The sequence below is a fragment of the Paramisgurnus dabryanus genome, chromosome 4 (assembly GCF_030506205.2).
Source record: "Paramisgurnus dabryanus chromosome 4, PD_genome_1.1, whole genome shotgun sequence".
NCBI classification, from domain to species: Eukaryota; Metazoa; Chordata; class Actinopteri; order Cypriniformes; family Cobitidae; genus Paramisgurnus; species Paramisgurnus dabryanus.
Window position 1 is genome coordinate 16,265,637 of NC_133340.1, and position 20,010 is coordinate 16,285,646.

At 36.0% G+C, this 20,010-nt stretch overlaps 1 protein-coding gene across 1 annotated transcript; it reads right to left on the reverse strand.

Annotated features, from left to right (window-relative positions):
* Positions 1-965: 965 nt before the first annotated feature.
* p2rx3b (purinergic receptor P2X, ligand-gated ion channel, 3b) lies at positions 966-14,993 on the reverse strand. Its single transcript, XM_065265251.2, has 13 exons — positions 14,765-14,993; positions 13,206-13,342; positions 12,788-12,923; positions 8,809-8,880; positions 8,635-8,704; positions 8,273-8,366; positions 8,086-8,163; positions 6,213-6,354; positions 4,310-4,446; positions 3,879-3,972; positions 2,237-2,302; positions 1,965-2,042; positions 966-1,856 (listed from the first exon to the last, which is right to left on the reverse strand). The coding sequence occupies exons 1-13, from the start codon at positions 14,771-14,773 to the stop codon at positions 1,728-1,730; spliced, it is 1,242 nt and encodes a 413-aa protein (XP_065121323.1). The 5' UTR covers positions 14,774-14,993; the 3' UTR covers positions 966-1,727.
* Positions 14,994-20,010: the final 5,017 nt, after the last annotated feature.

Genomic DNA, 20,010 nt, shown 5'->3' on the forward strand with positions numbered 1-20,010 from the left:
AAACTCAGCTGTTAGCAAACACTCCTAAGCACTAACTGGTATTTCTTTTGTAAATGAAAGGCCATGCAAATGAACGTAAATATTTACATAGCGGTATTATTTACAAAATATCAGTCGCACTTGTAATATACACTCTAAAAAATGCTGGGTTGTTTTCAACCCAGCGTTGGGTCAAAAAGGGACGAGCCCAGCAGCTGGGTTGAAATTAACCCAGAAAATTTGATAATTGAACCAACAATGGGTTTAAACAACCCAATATTTGGGGTTGACCTGAAACAACCCAGCATGGGTCTGGGATCGCCCCTATTTAACCCAATGCTGGGTTAAAAATAAACCAGCATTTTTTACAGTGTAGCCTATTGCTGAGATTCTATACACAGATGTCTTAAGTCACTGTAAAGTCATTAACTGTGTTCCGAGTTTGTCACACCACATAAAATTGTATTTTTTGAGTACTAAATAGTTTACAGTCTTTTTGGCGTGTTTCAGCAATACATTTCTAACATTTTATAATAACAATTTTCAATATTGACTTTACAGAGACTTTTAGGAAAGGCGACTTTTGTTATTAAAATATTATTTATGTTAAGAATACATGAAGTTGGTTTCAACTGGTTTACATTAAGTAGAGAATCTAAGATGTAACCTACGAAAGCATTTATTTAGAAAAAAATTAATCAAAAGTTTGATACTGTACCACCCGTTTCTTGGTGGAAGATTTTAGGTTGAATAATGAGACAGATTATATGAAGTGTATTAAAGGATAATTCCGGTATTTAACATTTTGAGTCTCATTTCTGGTTTGTTTTGGATGAACTACAGTGATGGACACTGACATTTTGACAATGGGTCGTGTCTTGACTTTTTGACTCGTTTAGAAGCGTCTCATGACTGCTTCAGAATGGAAGTCAATGACCATGCACAAACATGTCATTAAAACAACACTTAACGTTCATTTTCAAAACTGTACTACTCACCGAGTGGTTCGTGGTGTTCGTTGATGATTAAAAACAAATATATTGGCGCAGTGTATGATTTCAATCCGTGTTATTTGCTATAGTGGAACTATTTTTTCAGATACTTCACAACCGCGTATATACTTCCGCTCTATATTTGAGTCTGAAGCGTTAGCACACTCCCGACCACTTGATGGCGACAACCACTTTGCTGTACAAGTACGCTCGGTGTCTAGCGTATAGACAGTCACAATCGAGCTCAACTTCAAACCTAAAGCTGGTCACTGAGCCATCAAATATGGGAAAAATTTATTCTAAGAGAAATGGAGTGAAAAAACTACAACCACATGTAAACAGACCCTTTTCTGTTTCCCGGCGGCGGAGTGATATATCAGCGAGCAATGAGTCTTCCAAGAGAAGTCAATGGAAATTAAAAAACGCCAAATAAAACACAACAGAAACTGTATTTCGCTACACAACTTGTTTTTAATCATCAATGAACACCACGAACCACTCGGTGAGTAGCACAGTTTTGAAAATGAACGTTAAGTGTTGTTTTAATGACATGTTTGTGCATGGTCATTGACTTCCATTCTGAAGCAGTCAAGAGACGCTTCTAAACGAGTCAAAAAGTCAAGACACGACCCATTGTCAAAATTTCAGTGTCCATCACTGTAGTTCATCCAAAACAAACCAGAAATGAGACTCAAAGTGTTAAATACCGGAATTATCCTTTAAATAAAGTATCACCAAAGTGCCGATCAGCCAATATTAACCATATTGTCCAATGGAAAACGCTCCAGAATCATTTGAGAACTTCTCATCAGGTTTGACTGATAGCTGGCTTTGGTCTCTGCTCCTGTATAATGAGTTCGAATTCTCAATACTTGAATCTGATACCTAGAAAAAGAGCAAGAAAGCGAGGAAGTGATTATTTGACCAATGAATACTGTATAGTGACAAAGATCAATTTTCGTTGTTAGTGATGGGTTTAAAAATAAAACAAACCTCTTCAAATTTCTTAGCTTTGTACTGATCTGCTCCTTTCAGGAAGTTCAGTAGAATGATGTCACAAAGCACTGTGCCCTAAAACCCATTAGGAGCGTTATAAAAAATTGTCAGTTTTGCTCTTTAAATTCTGCAGCTATTTTGTTAATAATAATTAACAATAAATAACTTACAAATACAGCTACAATAGTATAGAAATGATTTAAATTAGTATTAAATGAATAGAGAAATTTTCCATTTTGATTTGTATTGTAGTAAGGTAAGACACATACCACACCCACAGAAGTAAAGGCTGCGACCATGTTGATTAGAGTTGGGATCATGTCAAATTTTCCTGCCTGTAAAAGAGCGACAGAAATCTAATGAGTAATTTTTGCTGTGATCCACAGACAGGGTTCCCTAACTTCAAATTCAAGGACCTTTCAAGGACTTTCCAGGTCCAATACCCTCCAATTCAAGGACTAAATATGGGGACACATTTCAAGTGAGAGTAAGGTTACATCGTGTTACCATTTAAGATACATTGTAACAGTTCCCTTTCGTGGGAACTCGTGCTGAGTCACTGCGGTGACACTTTGGGGACGCCTCCAGGGGTAAGTGCGTTTGAATGTGTATATCAAATTCAACCAATGGTGCGGCTTAAAGGATAATTCCAGTATTTAACACTTTGAGTCTCATTTCTGGTTTGTTTTGGATGAACTACAGTGATGGACACTGAAATTTTGACAATGGGTTGTGTCTTGACTTTTTGACTCGTTTAGAAGCGTCTCTTGAATGCTTCAGAATGGAAGTCAATGACCATGCACAAACATGTCATTAAAACAACACTTAACATTCATTTTCAAAACTGTACTACTCACAGAGTGGTTTGTCGTGTTCGTTGATGATTAAAAACAAGTTGTGTAGCGAAATACAGTTTCTGTCGTGTTTTATTTGGCGTTTTTTAAATTTCCATTGACTTCTCTTGGAAGACTCTTTGCTCGCTGATATATCACTCCACCGCTGGAAACGGAAAAGGGGTCTGTTTACATGTGGTTGTAGTTTTTTCGCTCCGTTTCTCGTAAAATAAATTTTTCCCATATTTGATGGCTCAGTGACCAGCCTTAGGTTTGAAGTTGAGCTTGATTGTAACTGTCTATACGCTAGACACAGAGTTCCGTTCAGCGTCCTTGTACGGCAAAGTGGTTGTCACCATCAAGTGGTCGGGAGTGTGCTAACGCTTCAGACTCAAATATAGAGCGGAAGTATATACGCGGTTGTGAGGTATCTGAAAAAATAGTTGCACTATAGCAAATAACACGGATTGAAATCATACACTGCGCCGATATATTTGTTTTTAATCATCAATGAACACCACAAACCACTCAGTGAGTAGCACAGTTTTGAAAATGAATGTTAAGTGTGTTTTAATGACATGTTTGGTCACTGAGCCTTTAAATATGGGAAAAATGTCTTATAAGAGAAACGGAGCGAAAAAACTACAACCACATGTAAACAGACCCCTTTTTTGAAAATGAACGTTAAGTGTTGTTTTAATGACATGTTTGTGCATGGCCCATTGACTTCCATTCTAAAGCAGTCAAGAGACGCTTCTAAACGAGTCAATAGGTCAAGACACGACCCATTGTCAAAATTTCAGTGTCCATCAACTGTAGTTCATCCAAAACAAACCAGAACCAGGGAACAACAGTTACATACATAACTCGAGACGTTTTCATGTGTCAAATGCAAAAAAGCATTTTGGTATGAATCAACATTTGCATACAGAAGATATAAACATTTAAAGCAAACAGTTTAGCACATGTGCTTAAAAATGTTAGAATTTTTATGATATTATCCTACACTACACAGGGAATAATATGGAAATTTCTAGCTTACAGAAGCACAGGCAAAATCACAAACACATTAACTTACGTCTCCATTAACCAGCACATCGAAGCGAATAGCATAAGCTTTCAGCAAAGTGCGATACTCAGTCCCATTCTCCATTTTAAAATACTTGGCATACCTGAAGACAAACATATTGACATATTAGCAAGTACAGGTTGTATATATACTAGTCAACATTTGAAGTGGATCAAAAAATTTTCATCAAAGTTGTTCTAGGACAAGAACGGGTTTAGGGTATTGGTTTTAAGACCACTTTAAGGAAAGGTTTTGATCCACTTCAAATGTTGACTAGTTTAGTACAAATGTAATTTTAGGTGTCACTTTTTCATGACCGTTCAGTATTGCCATAACTGCTGAAAAACATTTTCCATTACAGTTCTGTATCACTAAAGATCTGCCAACTTCAGCAGCCTTATCTTCACCAAAGATGAAATGTGGAAAGAGGGTTAGAGTACCTAAAGTTGTATCCAGGCGAGACAGTGGACTTTTCTGACATGGCATCCAGGCGAGTGAATGAATAGTGAGGTTTGCACTCATCATCTTTCTTATCTAAATCGCATAACCACGCTATTTTTATTCCTATTACTCCCCCCTAAGAAGAAACAGACAGCAGTAGAGACAGTGAGAGAAGGATAACGCTAATAAATTTAATTTGACCCAAAATTGAAAATCATCCCATATTTGACTTACTCCTAAAGGGATAGTTAACCCAATAATAAATTCTGTCATCGTCTACTAACCAAACAGTTAACAGTACCCACTGACTTGCATAGTATTTGTTTTTCTACTGTTGAAGTCAGTGGGTACTGTCAACTGTTTGGTTAGTAAATAATGACAGAATTCTCATTTTTGGGTGAACTATTCCTTTTTGGGTGAGATAAAATAATGGTTGATTTTTGCTTACCATCATTTATAAAAAAATCTCCTTTTGTGTTCAATAGAATGAAAAAAACACATAAAGGTTTAGAATAACATAAGGGTGAATAAATAAAGACAGAATTTTCATTTTTGGGTGAACTATCCCTTTGAGCCATCCTACAGTAGGTGTACATTACTTTCTCTTTCCAATGATCCGATTCACGATTTTACATTTCCATTGGTGTGTAAGTGTGTATTAGTACATGTTAACGATATGCAAAAGGTAAAAACCCCAAAGTAAACAATGACGCAAGTTATCATCTTCAACGTAAATCTATTTTCTTGGACTACAACAAACATGTATTGTAGGCAACAGTTTACTTCCTGGGATTGGTGATGTAGACATGACCGACATTATCATAATCCCTCCCGCTTGGACTCACAGCTTGTAAGTTAACTACTGTTAGCATTGCATTGTGCGCTAATCTTTCAAACATGGTAAGGAGCGTCATATTTCCGGCTGACGTCAGGTATTTAGACCAATCACAATGTACAGATTAGCTGGCCAATCAGGGACACAGCGCTTTTCAAATCTGTGTGTTTCAGGAAGAGAGTGAAATCTGGAGCTACAAAAATGTACGGTATGTGGAATATAATGTGTTTTTTAACCATAAACCATGCGAAGACATTGTATTATACCAAATACACAAAAAAACATTGTTTTTTATCAATGAAATAGGTGCTCTTTAAATAATATCTTGGCTATTTTCAGCTTACAGTAGCATTGGACAGTGCCCCATTTTTAAAGCTTCAAAAGCGTATCCATTTATTAAAAACAAATCCATAAAATAATTAATTTTCTTGCTGAATGGCAAGTTTGAAATATGAAGTTTTTATTTCTTTCAGAAGACATTTAATAGCAAAATGTATTAGTTTTTTAAAGGTGGATGCGTTTTTGGAGTTTAAAACTGGGACCCCATCCAATAAACTTAAAATGAGCCAGAATATTATTATTTAATATAACTCCGACTGTGATTGACTGAAAGAAGAAAGTCATATACAGCTAGATTGGCGTGAGGGTGAGTAAAATATGGGCTAATTTTCACTTTGGAGTGAAAGAGTGGTTTTTATGTCACACCAATAACAAGACACGGCACACATAACGCTAAAGCAGTGGTTCTCAAACTTTTTCGGAGTGCGCCCCCACCCCTTGTGTACATCTTGGGTGCATCCTTTCGTGGCCCCCCCATAAGAACATTTCTGACATAAAACATTACAAAACTTAAAATCTGAATTAAAAAATCATTAAATTATACAATGTAGTGCTGTTGGTTAGTAACCTTAAGTTTCTGAGGTTTAAATACACAGAATTTATGATAAATTGATCTATTTTATAAAATGTTGTTAAACTGGGGCCCCTTTGGCACCATCTCAGGGCCCCCAGTTTGAGAACCACTGCGCTAAGGGAATTAAAAGAAAATGAATAGATGAAAATCTTACTTTTTTAGCAAGAGTGGTGAAGTCTTGCTGGGCAAACCGAATCACATCTCCCACTTTGAATATGGGACAATACATGTTCCTCTCAACGTCAAAGTTACACTGCTTTATGTAGGAACTATTGATGGATGGCAAAAAGTTTCCCCTGTTGAGAGAAGAGAAAGAACTTTGATATAAAAGCAAGAGATATTATACATTTTTTTATTTTTGAATGTCATTATATTCAAGACCTACAACCGGGGTATTTATAGCACTCATAAATATAAATAGATTTTGGTATTTGTTACCCTGAGTCCAAGCTAAAGTCTCATAATCTGATTATGAGATTAGGGGGCATTAAAGTGTGATCATTGATTTTACATTACTGTAATTTGAATCTTTGACATTACTTTACACAGTAAATATTATTAAGATATTAAGGTTATATTTTAACAGAATGTTCTTTATATTATGTAGGATTGTTTTATGTACACCGTAAGACACAACAAGATCATATCATGTGTTAACCTTATATTAAATTAAAAGAGTTAAATGAGGAACTTCTGTTTTTGTTTTGCTCTGTGTGATCCAATTTACCCAATATATTGTATTTCAACAGCTTGGTTGCCAGTTATCACGGTTGCTTAAATTAGACTGCAATGGCCCATAAATGAGAAAAATAGCCACAGATTGAGTTATAACCATGCAGATGAGCAAAAAAAAATGCAAACATATAAATGAGCAGATAAACTTAAAAAATATGTTATCCAAAATCAGTTGTGCTCCTGTAAAAACATCTCCAATATACTGAACTTAGACTCTAGTACCAAGTTCAACCGCTAGATGTCAATGTTACATACAGCTCCTTTACCTTCATTCCACGCTATCTATTCAATTACATCGAGCATTGGGGTTTACACAGGAAATCATATTAAATAAATTTAGTTTTCGCACACTGGGTTACAGTTATCAATTTCAATTGGTTCTCTTTTGCAGCATAGACCCATTTGGTGTTTGCAAACAGCGATGACGTGATTTTGTGGACAGGGGCGAACTGGTGGCAGAAAGTGTCAAGTGTCAGCTATAAAATTAGATTGACATCTTTATCCAAATGCCTTCTCCTACAATTTTTTTAATAGTTTACCAGCACCAGACCGGTTTCTCTTGCAATACTGAGCTAACCCTTAGTTAATAAGCATTATATTCTCGAATGCATTAAATTTGTTGCACCCATCAAATGAAAAAAAGGTTAGAGAGAAAAGTATATCATTATCGTACAACAGTACCACACAAACTCTAAAGAGAGAAATGCGTAAACTGGAGCGCAAATGGAAACCAACTCAATTATAGGTCTTTAGGCTCAAGAGGAAAGATAGGATGTCCTGTTATAAAAAGGCACTGAAAGCTGCCAGGGATAAGCATCCCTGGAACCCCATAGAAACTGACCAAGGCAATCCAAGATTTTTCATTTAGAACAGTGGCTATTAACAAATAAACAGACATTACTTGACCTGTATATCCCATCTCACCTTAGTATAATACGTTTTATAAAATTTGCAAACATATTACATTTTCAACTCTGTCCCATGAATCAACACGAACTCATGCAACCTCAGTGTTTTTCCGATTGCAAAACTCTGGACTTTTAGTAGTCCTATGATAAATACACCAACAGTGTTCGGGTCTCAGTGGCTTGCAACCATAAACGTCTACGTTTAGCTACAAATAGCGTTTTCTATAAAAATAATGGCTTTTTTACCATTCCCATTCTGACATGCAACAGCATAAAAACATTTTTTGGGGGGTGGGTGTCGAATTGGTCTATAGGTTATGTGTTTTTGATTTACTAAAGCACATGCTTTTGATGATGAGTGTTTCGTTTTCAGAGTGTTATTACTTTGTGAAGTTGAAACGGGGGAACCGAATGCTGTTCTTGATGAAAATGGTGAAGTTCTCCACCTCCATCATGGGGTCCCTGAGTGAGAAAGGAAAACATTTATGCCGTCAACTCTTCTTTCTGTTCATCCATACACACATCTACCCATCCATCTATCCACTCTTGCCTTCATCAGAGATGGACTTACGGTTGAACGTCATCGATCTCTGCGGGACACCATCCTTTGATTTCACAGGTTTTCTGTGTAGCACTGAAGTTTACACATCGTCCAGTCAGCAAGCCTTGTAGTGATACACAACCAATGGGATTACTTTTTAACATATACTGTGATGATTTTCTGACACAGAACATGATCAGCCTCGTGTAGTTCAAACAGTATTGCATGGCATAACAAAACCAAGGTCATGGATTCGATCGTTTGATTCTTCGTCCTTTTGAACTAAGGAGGAAGTTTCTGTGTTTAACTCTAATCCATTAGTTAATGTAGAAAGGTGTAGCTTGTCTAGAAACAAAGAGACCGACAAAAAAACTAATATAAAAAAATCCTACCATTGCTAGAAGGTTTTGACTTCAGCTTCATACAGGTCTCATCAGTTTCACATTTGAATTTCATTTCACTCTGAGGAGAGACACAGACAGCAAGCCGTCAATAAGACTGCAAAATTCATATACATTCATCTTATTAGATCATTGCAGAACACAAATATGTTCAGTTTGTCTCACCTCAGGACAATGTCCCTGTATTTGGTTCTCTGTTGTGATGAGCTTCGTAATTATGCAGAATACTGACGCCCCCTGGTGGATACACAGACACACGCATACGTTACTGTAGGTTACACATTGGGGACTTTCCATAGACATAATGACTTATACTATATATAAAAAGTGTATATTTTCCAGTACCCGTTTCGAAGAATAAGGACGTCCCAAAAACAAGGTTGTGCTCATGTTTGCTCACTTTTGAGTACAAATTTGTCCATAATATATGGTTAAGTAGCCCCCCCACACACACACCTAAAGTACAGGAGTTCTCAATGTGGGGTCCGGGGACCACTGGTGGTCATCAAAGCTTAACCAGGTGGTCTGTCAAATAGTTTGTTATAAATTATATAATTGTGCTGTTGTATTAAGAAGGGGATATTTCCAAACATGTCAGTTTTGCTTCAAGATAAGAATTAATAACTAGTAGAAAGTGTTGGGTAGGTTCCTCAAATAAAGTAATTAACTACTAGTTACGAATTACTGTACAAATTACTTTCTCCAAAAAGTATATATTACTTACTACTAATTACTTTCTAAATTATATTTAGTTAAAGATAGGTTTGAAAAGGCTTGAATAAATTATAAAAGTACACAAATTATTCTGGTCACACATTTTAAGGTCCAATTCTCACTTTTAACTAACTATACTAACTACTTTTGCCTCAATACTGTCTACTCCTAATTACTGCTTATTAATACTTAGGAAATTAGTTGTTAAGTTTAAAGGAATAGTCAATTTTCTTAAAAGAAAAATCCAGATAATTTACTCACCACCATGTCATCCAAAATGTTGATGTCTTTATTTGTTCATTAGAGAAGAAATTATGTTTTTTGAGGAAAACATTGCAGGATTTTTCTCATTTTAATGGACTTTAATGGACACCAGAACTTAACACTTAACTCAACACGTAATAGTTTTTTTTCAACGGAGTTTCAAAGGACTCTAAACGATCCCAAACGAGGCATAAGGGTCTTATCTAGTGAAACGATTGTCATTTTTGACAAGAAAAATAACAAATATACACTTTTAAACCACAACTTCTCGTCTAGATCCGGTCCAGCGCGACCTAACGTAAATGCGTAGTGACGTAGGGAGGTCACGTGTTACATATATAAAACGCACATTTGCGGACCATTTTAAACAATCAACTGACACAAAGATATTAATTAGTATCATTACAACAACTTCGGAACCGTCCTCTTCCAACACACTTGTAAACACTGGGGCGGAGTTTCGCGTTCGTCCTCTGTGACCTCTTGACGTATTGCGTGAGGTCCCGCTGACGCTTTCAGGACTGGATCTAGATGAGAAATTGTGGTTTAAAAGTGTATATTTGTTATTTTTCTTGTCAAAAATGAAAATCGTTTCACCAGATAAGACCCTTATGCCTCGTTTGGGATCGTTTAGAGTCCTTTGAAACTCCGTTGAAAAAAAACTATTACGCGTTGAGTTAAGTGTTAGTGTTGGTGTCCATTAAAAGCAATTAAAATGAGAAAAATCCTGCAATGTTTTCCTCAAAAAACATAATTTCTTCTCGACTGAACAAAGAAAGACATCAACATTTTGGATGACATGGTGGTGAGTAAATTATCTGGATTTTTCTTTTAAGAAAATTGACTAATCCTTTAATACAGTATGTCAGTAATATTAATTCTAATAACCAACCAGTTAATAGTGAGAATTAAAAACTACATGTTACCTTCAATCTTATTAACTCGCCAAAGTTTTTAAATTAAGAAGGAAACAAAAAACATGCATTTTAATGTTAGGGGATAAGTTAAATCCACTTTTTTATATAAAATTGTTCTACAGTCCACATACAGTGTTTACTTCATTTACATCACCAGAAGTAACTCTAATTAAATGACTGGGAAAAAAGAGTACTTTTCAAAGAAAAAAGTAATTAAATTACAGTAACTAATTACTTAGTTACACCCAACACTGCTGGAAGAATTTTAAGGGATGCTTTTGCTTTTGTCTCAGTAAAAAGTTTGAGAACCCCTGGTTAAGTAAACACAAACATTAACACAAACACGCCTTTGTATACGGTTACGGTAACATTCTAAAGGAGTAATGGTTTATGAGCTAAACAATTCTATCCTCAACCCCTACCTTAAACCTTTTAAGCATTTGGTTTTGAGGATATAGGAAGCGTCCTCATAAACCACATTGAGATGCTACATGATGTTACGTGTGGTTTTGCTAAAGTAGTGTTAACCACCATGCAAACTACACAAATGCATGGAGCCCCGCCGGCTGTGGGGGCCCTGGCTTGAGTATTACATTTATTACCAGGCAACATGAAGTGCACATGTCCGGTGAGAGAGAACAAAGTTAGTAGTTGTGGAACTATGCCATCAAGGTTATTTTATTCACTTTAAACATTGGATGAAATAATCATTATCGACTGATGCCGAGCGATTAATAATTTACTCATGATTCAAGACCAAAAATAATGAAATCCTATGTATTCTCCATGAGTCCGCTACGTTAGCGATTATAATGTTACGTAGTAAACAGTCATTACGTATATTGTATTTTGGTGGCTTGATTGTAAACGATTTCAAAAACATTGCAATAAAAATGGTTTTAAAGAGAAATGTTATGTTTATTGTCCGCCTATACTGTTGTATAAAATTTACATACATGAGCAACCGTTGATAAAGTAAAATGTATGCATTGTTGGGGCACGGGGGCATAAGGTCCATACTTTGCCTAATGCCCCCAAAATGTTAAAGCCCTGGTTATGCTACGCTTCAGACAACTCAGATTTACGATTACATTCCAAGGCATGTCCGAAAACAATGTTAGGTTTACTTCCAGATTCCCGGGCCTTTCTTGCTGCTCATAAAGTATTTAATCATTGACAGGTGCTTTTATGTATGTCAATGACATTAATTAGGCATTGTTTAAATGCAGAGATTTGAAACTGTGTTTAGCTGTGCACAATTTCAAGATCATTTTGCGATTTATAGATTTCACATCTACACGTATGTTATATGAGTCACACGTATGCACTTCGCGCGCACAGAGATTGTGATTGGTCGAGCCTGATCGAGTTTCGAAAAAATAAAATGACGGCCAAGGAAGCGGCTGGATCACAATTTTTTTGTAAATAAGGTTATATTTTTACTTTTAACACCTTTTAATTGCATTTCTAGCGAGAAATTAGAATTGTAGTTTTCAAATATGGGATTAGTTATAACAAAGGCGCAGAAATACATTATACTGCCTATAAAGGCTGTCCGAATGCGTTTCTCTGAGCTGTCTAGATGCCTCTGAAGTCATTGCCTCATGAGGCAGCGAGGCTTTCAGACTCAGCCAATATTTCCCATGCAGCCGATATTTCCCACCTCAACCCGGAAATGAGGTCTGAAACGACGCTTTTTTTAATGCTCCTAAATACTTTTAATTTTACTTAATTCAGACGTTATTTCAATTTTTGAGGTTGGAAATATCTTAAATCCAAATTGTCTGAAATGCCTTATTAGTTCTGATGCTTGAATTAAATTGGTCGAACAGAGTGACAACATTACCATCGATGCATTTCTGATTGGTTTTTTGCAAGAGTATCCAGCTGCACATTTAAGGACACTTTGGAGACTATTCTCTTTCGAGGAAGAGAAATGTATAGCGAAGTTTGGGTCAATTTTTGTCTTAAATGTACTTGATATTACTTAAACTTAAATGCCTTGTTGGTGTACTATTCAGTACCTGTATATATCACACTGGCATACTGTTTAGATTCCAAATCTGAATGGCTGGGCCAAATAACAACCATGCTGAGTACTGTACCATTAAGCAAACAATTTCAACATGACCGGGAGTAAAGTATATGACATATATTTTACTATAATTGTAAATATTCAAATTTAGCCTGTACACACACATAGATATACACACATATATATTTTAAAATGATAAAACAGTGTGATTTACTTGAGTAGGTGTCACATAATCTGCTGTGTCCATGATCCGGTTATTATATTCTCCAAAACCTTTCACTTTAGTCATCACTGATGACTCGATGGCTGTATCTCGCACTTGATATGCCTTCTCATACAGAAACACCCAGCTGAAGGGAGTGATGTAGGGTAGCAAGAGAGAGAAGAGAAAAAAATTATTGACTACTTTTTATCAAAAACTTTTTACAAACTAATTACAAATAATATAAAAATGTGATTTGTTTACATAATTATTTAAATGTAATTAATGAATCATTAAATTGATGAAACATGCTTAATACTTTCTGTTCCAAAATAAATAAAAAATATTTATATATGGATCTATGCTGATCTTGTATACACAACATTTCTATATCTATAGCAATGTAAAAATGCAGCCTCAAAACACTCACCCAACGAAGTATGTGATGATGAGGAGCTGGACAACACGATTGATGATGCCTATGGTCCAGCTCTTTACAACCACAGACTTGGTCGTCTCATACGTAAAGAAATCTGTTATACAGCTCCACATCTTTCCAGCACACGTCTGTGTTCACAAAAATTAAACTCCAGTTGTGTATGTGAAAATATGTTTAAATAACAATATAATGCTGCTGAAGAGCCTGTCCAATTGCTTTATCCAGTGGATGTGTGAATCTAAATCACATGTCAAAAAAGCCAAAAAGTATTTTCCATGACATTCCTTATATGTTTTCCTGATGGATGAGAAGTCTCCACATCTTTAGATGAGGTCCTTTCATACTGGCCATTCTCTAGCACTATAAGTCCCTCCCCTTCTCCTCCTGTTATTCTATCCTTTCTTCACACTTTCCATTTACATTGATTCTCTTAGAAGATGCCACCAGGCAACTTAAAATACAGTGCACCAATTAAATTACGCAAAGCTATACTCCCCACAGCTCCTACTGTACATAAGCATTCATAGCCTATCCATAACAAAACAACAGAAATAGACTTACTATAGGATACTATTCTAAATTATGAAGGCAAATTTTATTTGTTTTACACCCATGAGGCAAAATGATAATTTGGGAGTATGTTCTTCTTTTATTTTAAAAATACATATGTTTTGGTCAGATTTATGCTGTTGTATTTAGCTGTGTATATATAAACAAAAGCTTTATATAGCTATACATGTAAGTTTATGGTATGGTCCCATTTCGAAAGCTACAGTACATAGCTAACATGTATGAGGAAAATGTGGGGAGTTTGAATTGTTTAAAATACATTTCACCATACAAACAAATGCCCTTCCATCCACATGCCGAATTATATTGTGACCGACTAAGCAGCACCAGCAAAATGTTTACAAAGTAATGTTTGGTGCTGAGCAAAGATTAATCGTGATTCATCTCATACAAAATAAAAGTGATTTTTTTTTTTGCATAAAATTTGTGTGTGAGTTGTGTATAAGTATTATGTAGTCAACATTTGAAGTGGATCAAAACCTTTCATAAAAGTGGGATGGAAATTGATAAGAATTTAACGATTCCGATTCCATTATCGATCCGGTTCCTTATCGATTCTCATTGGGTGAGGGAATAAGCACAAAAGTTTGTATTAACTCGCTTTAATATCTGTTCAGAAGACACAAAACAGAGTAAACACAAATTATGTGTAGGAACCTCAGAACAAACTTAAAAGTAGGTGAGCTACTTCTTAAAGTGAAGTCCAGGGACCTATACACTACAGCAGTGGAAAAATGTACTTTACTTGACAAAATTTTTTTCACTACATTCTAAAGCATAGAATCATACTGTGTATTCCTTTTATATTGCATATTAAAATTGATTTAATACATAATTACTTTTCTTGAGTAAAAGTAATACAAATACTTGAAAATGTACTTTTAAGTCTAAATACTTTGATGGACAATGACAACGGAGATTATCCGTATAGTAAAAGTTTACATAATGAAATGGCGCTCACATTAACAATAACACATTACCTTCCGCATTAATAACAGATGGCGTCCCGTTAGCTCCGCTTGTGCTTGACTCGCTGTTGTTGTGTAATAGTGTATCAAACACGCGATCGTATTGTCGTATTTTCGCGTGATAAATAAAAGTTATTGATTCAACTGTTTCAGTGTATCGCGAAGCCTCGCTCCGCCCACCACTAAATATAACCAAACGTTTGATCGTTCTGTCTCGATGCAATGTTTGCTGCGTTCTAAACCAAAACAACACAGGGTGTGTGTGATGTCATGATACATTTGCAACGAGCGGAATCGATAAGCGGAATCTACCCAATAAGTATCTTATTACAAATAAAATTAAAGAAATTTGATTTAAGATACTACATACATTTTACCCTGCAAAACACTTTTTAACCAGATTTATTAAGGATATTGATGTGAACTGTTCATTTTGTTTATTACAACCAGAAACAGTCCCACATATTTTCTGGCATTGTCAGTATACAAAGAGGCTTTGGTGTGAGGTTTGTAATTTTATAAATGTTAAAGTACTGTCTAACTTTAGCTTATATGAAAATTTAACATTTGGTTAAATATTTAATAAAGCTGTCAAAACTGTCTAACTGTTTGACAAGTTTAAGGTATTGTGATTTAGCAAGGCCTTTTTTATATAATATATCTGTATAATCTTGTCTGTATTTATATATTGTTTTTAATTTTTAATTTATTTAATACTATCTGGTTGATGTATGTGCAATTGATGTCTTACTCCTGTCCCTGGCATTTTGTATTGTTCTTTGTGTTATAGCAATAAAAAAAAAAAACGATAAGCGGAATCGTTAAGCAGGCATGCTAACGGTTCAAAGGAATCGTTTCACTGGGCACCGGTTCTTAAAAATTCTCGATTTCCATCCCTACTTAAAACCCATTCCCAACACCCATTCTTGTCTTTGGAGAACTTTTTTGATCCACTTCAAACGTTGACTAGTGTATATTAACCATACATACACACATACATATATACATTTCAGAAATGTTTTATTTATATATATATATATATATATATATATATATATATATATATCAATGTTTAATTTATATATAATATAGAATATACAAATTTAAATAAATATACACTCACCTAAAGGATTATTAGGGATTTTCACGCACAACCATGTCTAGGGTTTACAAAGAATGGTGTAAAAAGGGAAAAACATCCAGTATGCGGCAGTCCTGTGGGCGAAAATGCCTTGTTGATGCTAGAGGTCAGAGGAGAATGGGCCGACTGATTCGAAGAAGAGCAACTTTGACTGAAATAACCACCGAAGTATGCAGCAAAGCATTTGTGAAGCCACAACACGCACAACCTTGAGGCGGATGGATCAGGACAGATTTAGAAAAAAAGTCTAATAGAAATGTACAGAAATACACTCACTTAAAGGATTATTAGGAACACCTGTTCAATTTCTCATTAATGCAATTATCTAATCAACCAATCACATGGCATTTGCTTCAATGCATTTAGGGATGTGGTCCTGGTCAAGACAATCTCCTGAACTCCAAACCGAATGTCAGAATGGGAAAGAAAGGTGATTTAAGCAATTTTGATCGTGGCATGGTTGCTGGTGCCAGACGGGTCGGTCTGAGTATTTCACAATCTACTCAGTTACTGGGATTTTCACACACAACCACTTCTAGGGTTTACAAAGAATGGTGTGAAAAGGGAAAAACATTCAGTATGCGGCAGTCCTGTGGGCGAAAATGCCTTGTTGATGCTAGAGGTCAGAGGAGAATGGGCCGACTGATTCAAGCTGATAGAAGAGCAACTTTGACTGAAATAACCACTCGTTACAACTGAGGTATGCAGCAAAGCATTTGTGAAGCCACAACATGCACAACCTTGAGGCGGATGGGCTACAAAAGCAGAAAACCCCATCGGGTACCACTCATCTCCACTACAAATAGGAAAAAGAGGCTACAATTTGCACGAGCTCACTAAAATTGGACAGTTGAAGACTGGAAAAATGTTGCCTGGTCTGATGAGTCTCGATTTCTGTTGAGACATTCAGATGGTAGAGTCAGAATTTGGCGTAAACAGAATGAGAACATGGATCCATCATGCCTTGTTACCACTGTGCAGGCTGGTGGTGGTGGTGTAATGGTGTGGGGGATGTTCTCTTGGCACACTTTATGCCCCTTAGTGCCAATCGGGCATCGACAATGAGTTCAGTGTACTAAAATGCCCCCACAGTCACCAGATCTCAACCCAATACAGCATCTTTGGGATGTGGTGGAACGGGAGCTTCGTGCCCTGGATGTGCATCCCACAAATCTCCATCAACTGCAAGATGCTATCCTATCAATATGCGCCAACATTTCTAAAAAGAAAAATGCTTTCAGCAAATTGTTGAATCTAGAATTAAGGCAGTTCTGAAGGCGAACGGGGGTCAAACACAGTATTAATATGGTGTTCCTAATAATCCTTTAGGTGAGCATATGCTGCTGAGGACTTCGTTTGGACAACTTTAAAGACAATTTCTCAATATTTTGACTTTTTGCACCCTTAGATGTCAGGTGTATAAAGGTGTATAAGCTCAATAATAATAAAAATTACCCTTATGGTCCAGGGTCACATTTTGTTGCATACATATCATCACTGGTTATGTTTTCAAAGGGTCATCGAGTTGAATGCCAATAGTAAAGCTACTTCTGAGGCTTACATTGAGACAATATGATATTATAACTAATGCCACCATTTTCAAAGTATTATTTATGAATTATGATGTAGAATTAAGTCATTTTTGCATTGTCACCTGCTTATTATTATTTCAAAGAAATATCTGTTTTTCAAAAAAAGTAAGAATTTATGTGATATGACACAAAGTCGAATTCAATCTTAACATCATTTATGATGCGAGTTGGCACCAGATTACAAAAAACATGTAAATAAACACCAGGCACAAGTGATGTTTTAGTAATGGACACGTGGTCTGAAAGCATTAACTAGATTAGCTAATGTTGAATCATCAAGGGGTTAATTTTAAAAGGGCTGGAAGAGATACTGTCATACAATCAGTCCAATCACAATTATCATACTGGCAAAGAATGTTAATAGTCAATTTAGGAACGAAGCATACGCATTAACTACAACTCACATTTTTTCACATGGACAAAAGTGGAACCATTAAGCTTGTGGTTATCTATTCAATAACTGCGATTCAGCTGGGACCAGCTTCCTCGCAAAAACACACACATAATGCATGACAAAAGACCAATTTAAATGAGAGACAGCAGACTGGGGTTGCGCTGGAATACTGCGTAAGTATATGTAGCTGTCTTTCAAAGACAATACTGAGTGTTAGATGTCTCAAGATGATTTGATTGTCTTGAAACAGGAGCTCAAGATGAGGCGAGGATACGAAGGGAAAAAAGCAGGAGGGATAAATGGCTGAGGAAATGGATGGGACTTAATACAAATTGGTGAACAAAATCATCAATGTACCAAATGCAATAATCAGGAAAGTGGTTTGAGAGGCATGACTGAGACGAAAAAAAATCCAGAGATACGTAACAGATACGAACTGGGGATTGACGCAAAAAATGGGACTAATGGAAGTGGTTGGAGCAAGAGAGATATAGAAATTACAGACATACGGGAAAAAAAGAGGCGACAAACTCATAGGAGGTGGCACATAACACAACACAAAATAGTTCAGTACCTCAGAGGTATGCAATGGTACCAATGAGGACATATTAGTAAATCAATATATACATATTTGTACCTAAATGGTACATATCTCTTTAAAGGGTACCACTCCAGTGACTGCTATATAGCAATCATTTTTTGACCACAGCGTACAAATTATTAGCCACCTCGTAAAATATGTATGAATAGTTGTGGGATTGTGTTGGACAACATAATGCTATAGGACCTGTTATACAATTATATCAATGCAGCTTTATTTTTTAAATCGTCTTATTATTGTTTTGTCAGTGTTAGGTTTATCAGCAGATGTTTTTTCAGATGTTATAGTTAAGATTATGTTTCTGTGACACTGATATGGGAACTGTCTTACCTGACAAAATGATTATTTATGCATATACATGATTTAAAATGCATTATGAATGAAACAAGAGAGAGCATCTTTCATCCTTTCTGTAAATAAAGAGTATATACAAGATCTTCTCATCATGTGCTTACTCTATGTTTTGGCTCTATGTGACATTTAAGTATAAAATATTTATGCGAAAATTGTGTGTGTGTGAGATTTATGACTCTTGAGTTTTTGGCTTAAGTGTTTTAATGCTCATTACATTTAGCTGTGTAGTAATGCGGTACAGTGGTGAACTGTACTGTACTGTGTACTGTATCTCCTATATCAAGCTATATCATGGCAATTTGTACGTATTTTACAATTTGGCTAATTCGTATTAATTGGTACGACCACAGTCGTACAGTTTTGTACGATTTTTCTAGACGTTGCGTTATTGTTTTTTTACGAATTAGCACACTCGAAAAATATATGAGGTCAGGCTGGTAAAACCAAACATTTCAGATTTTCAATCTGTTGCTTTCTGCATAACATCACAATATGGTTATGTTCAAGCTGATTCAGCAGTTCTTCAGCTACAGTATAATGCACCGCTAACACTGGTAACACATTTGTTCCAGGGCTTTCTGTGGCTATTAGCTAACATTAGGTTAGTTGAGAAATGGGACCCTCTGCTTTGGTTACAACCACATGCTTTTTATCTTAAAAACCACAGCGCATTTCCACTTACTGACATTGCTGTGTCTGCCGAGTATTGATGTGCGTGTACGTGAAACAGAGAAGGGGTTGTAAAATCACATTAAAAGATCCTTATTCAGAGTGTGGTGGTCATGTACAGTAATATTATCCACATTGAGATCCAGTACTGTTGGGTTCTGTCCTATGTTTAAGACAAGCTGCAGATATGTCAGATATGAGGATGTGCATACGTGTTTTAGTATAAGGACCAGGTTAAATATCACACTGTTATGATGACATCATTAAAAAAATTTTTTTTTTTTATATATTTTTGGGCCATTTTTGCCTTTATTAGATAGACAGTGATTAAGGAGACGACAGGAAAGTATAGGGTGAGAGAGGGGTATGGGATTGGCAAAGGACCTTGAGCCGGGATTCGAACTCGGGTCGCCAGAAGTGCGTCTGCACCATGTGTCGGAGCACTGTCCACTACACCATCAGCTCCGACGACATCATTAAATATTATTATTAATAATTACTAGCTAG

Excerpts from the sequence above, each read along its gene's own strand:
- p2rx3b (XM_065265251.2), bottom strand. Across the intron at positions 8,705-8,808 it reads TACAGGGACATTGTCCTGAG|AGTGAAATGAAATTCAAATG; the intron begins GTGAGACAAACT and ends GTCTCTCCTCAG. Across the intron at positions 6,355-8,085 it reads CCCCGTTTCAACTTCACAAA|GGGAAACTTTTTGCCATCCA; the intron begins GTAATAACACTC and ends TTCTCTCAACAG.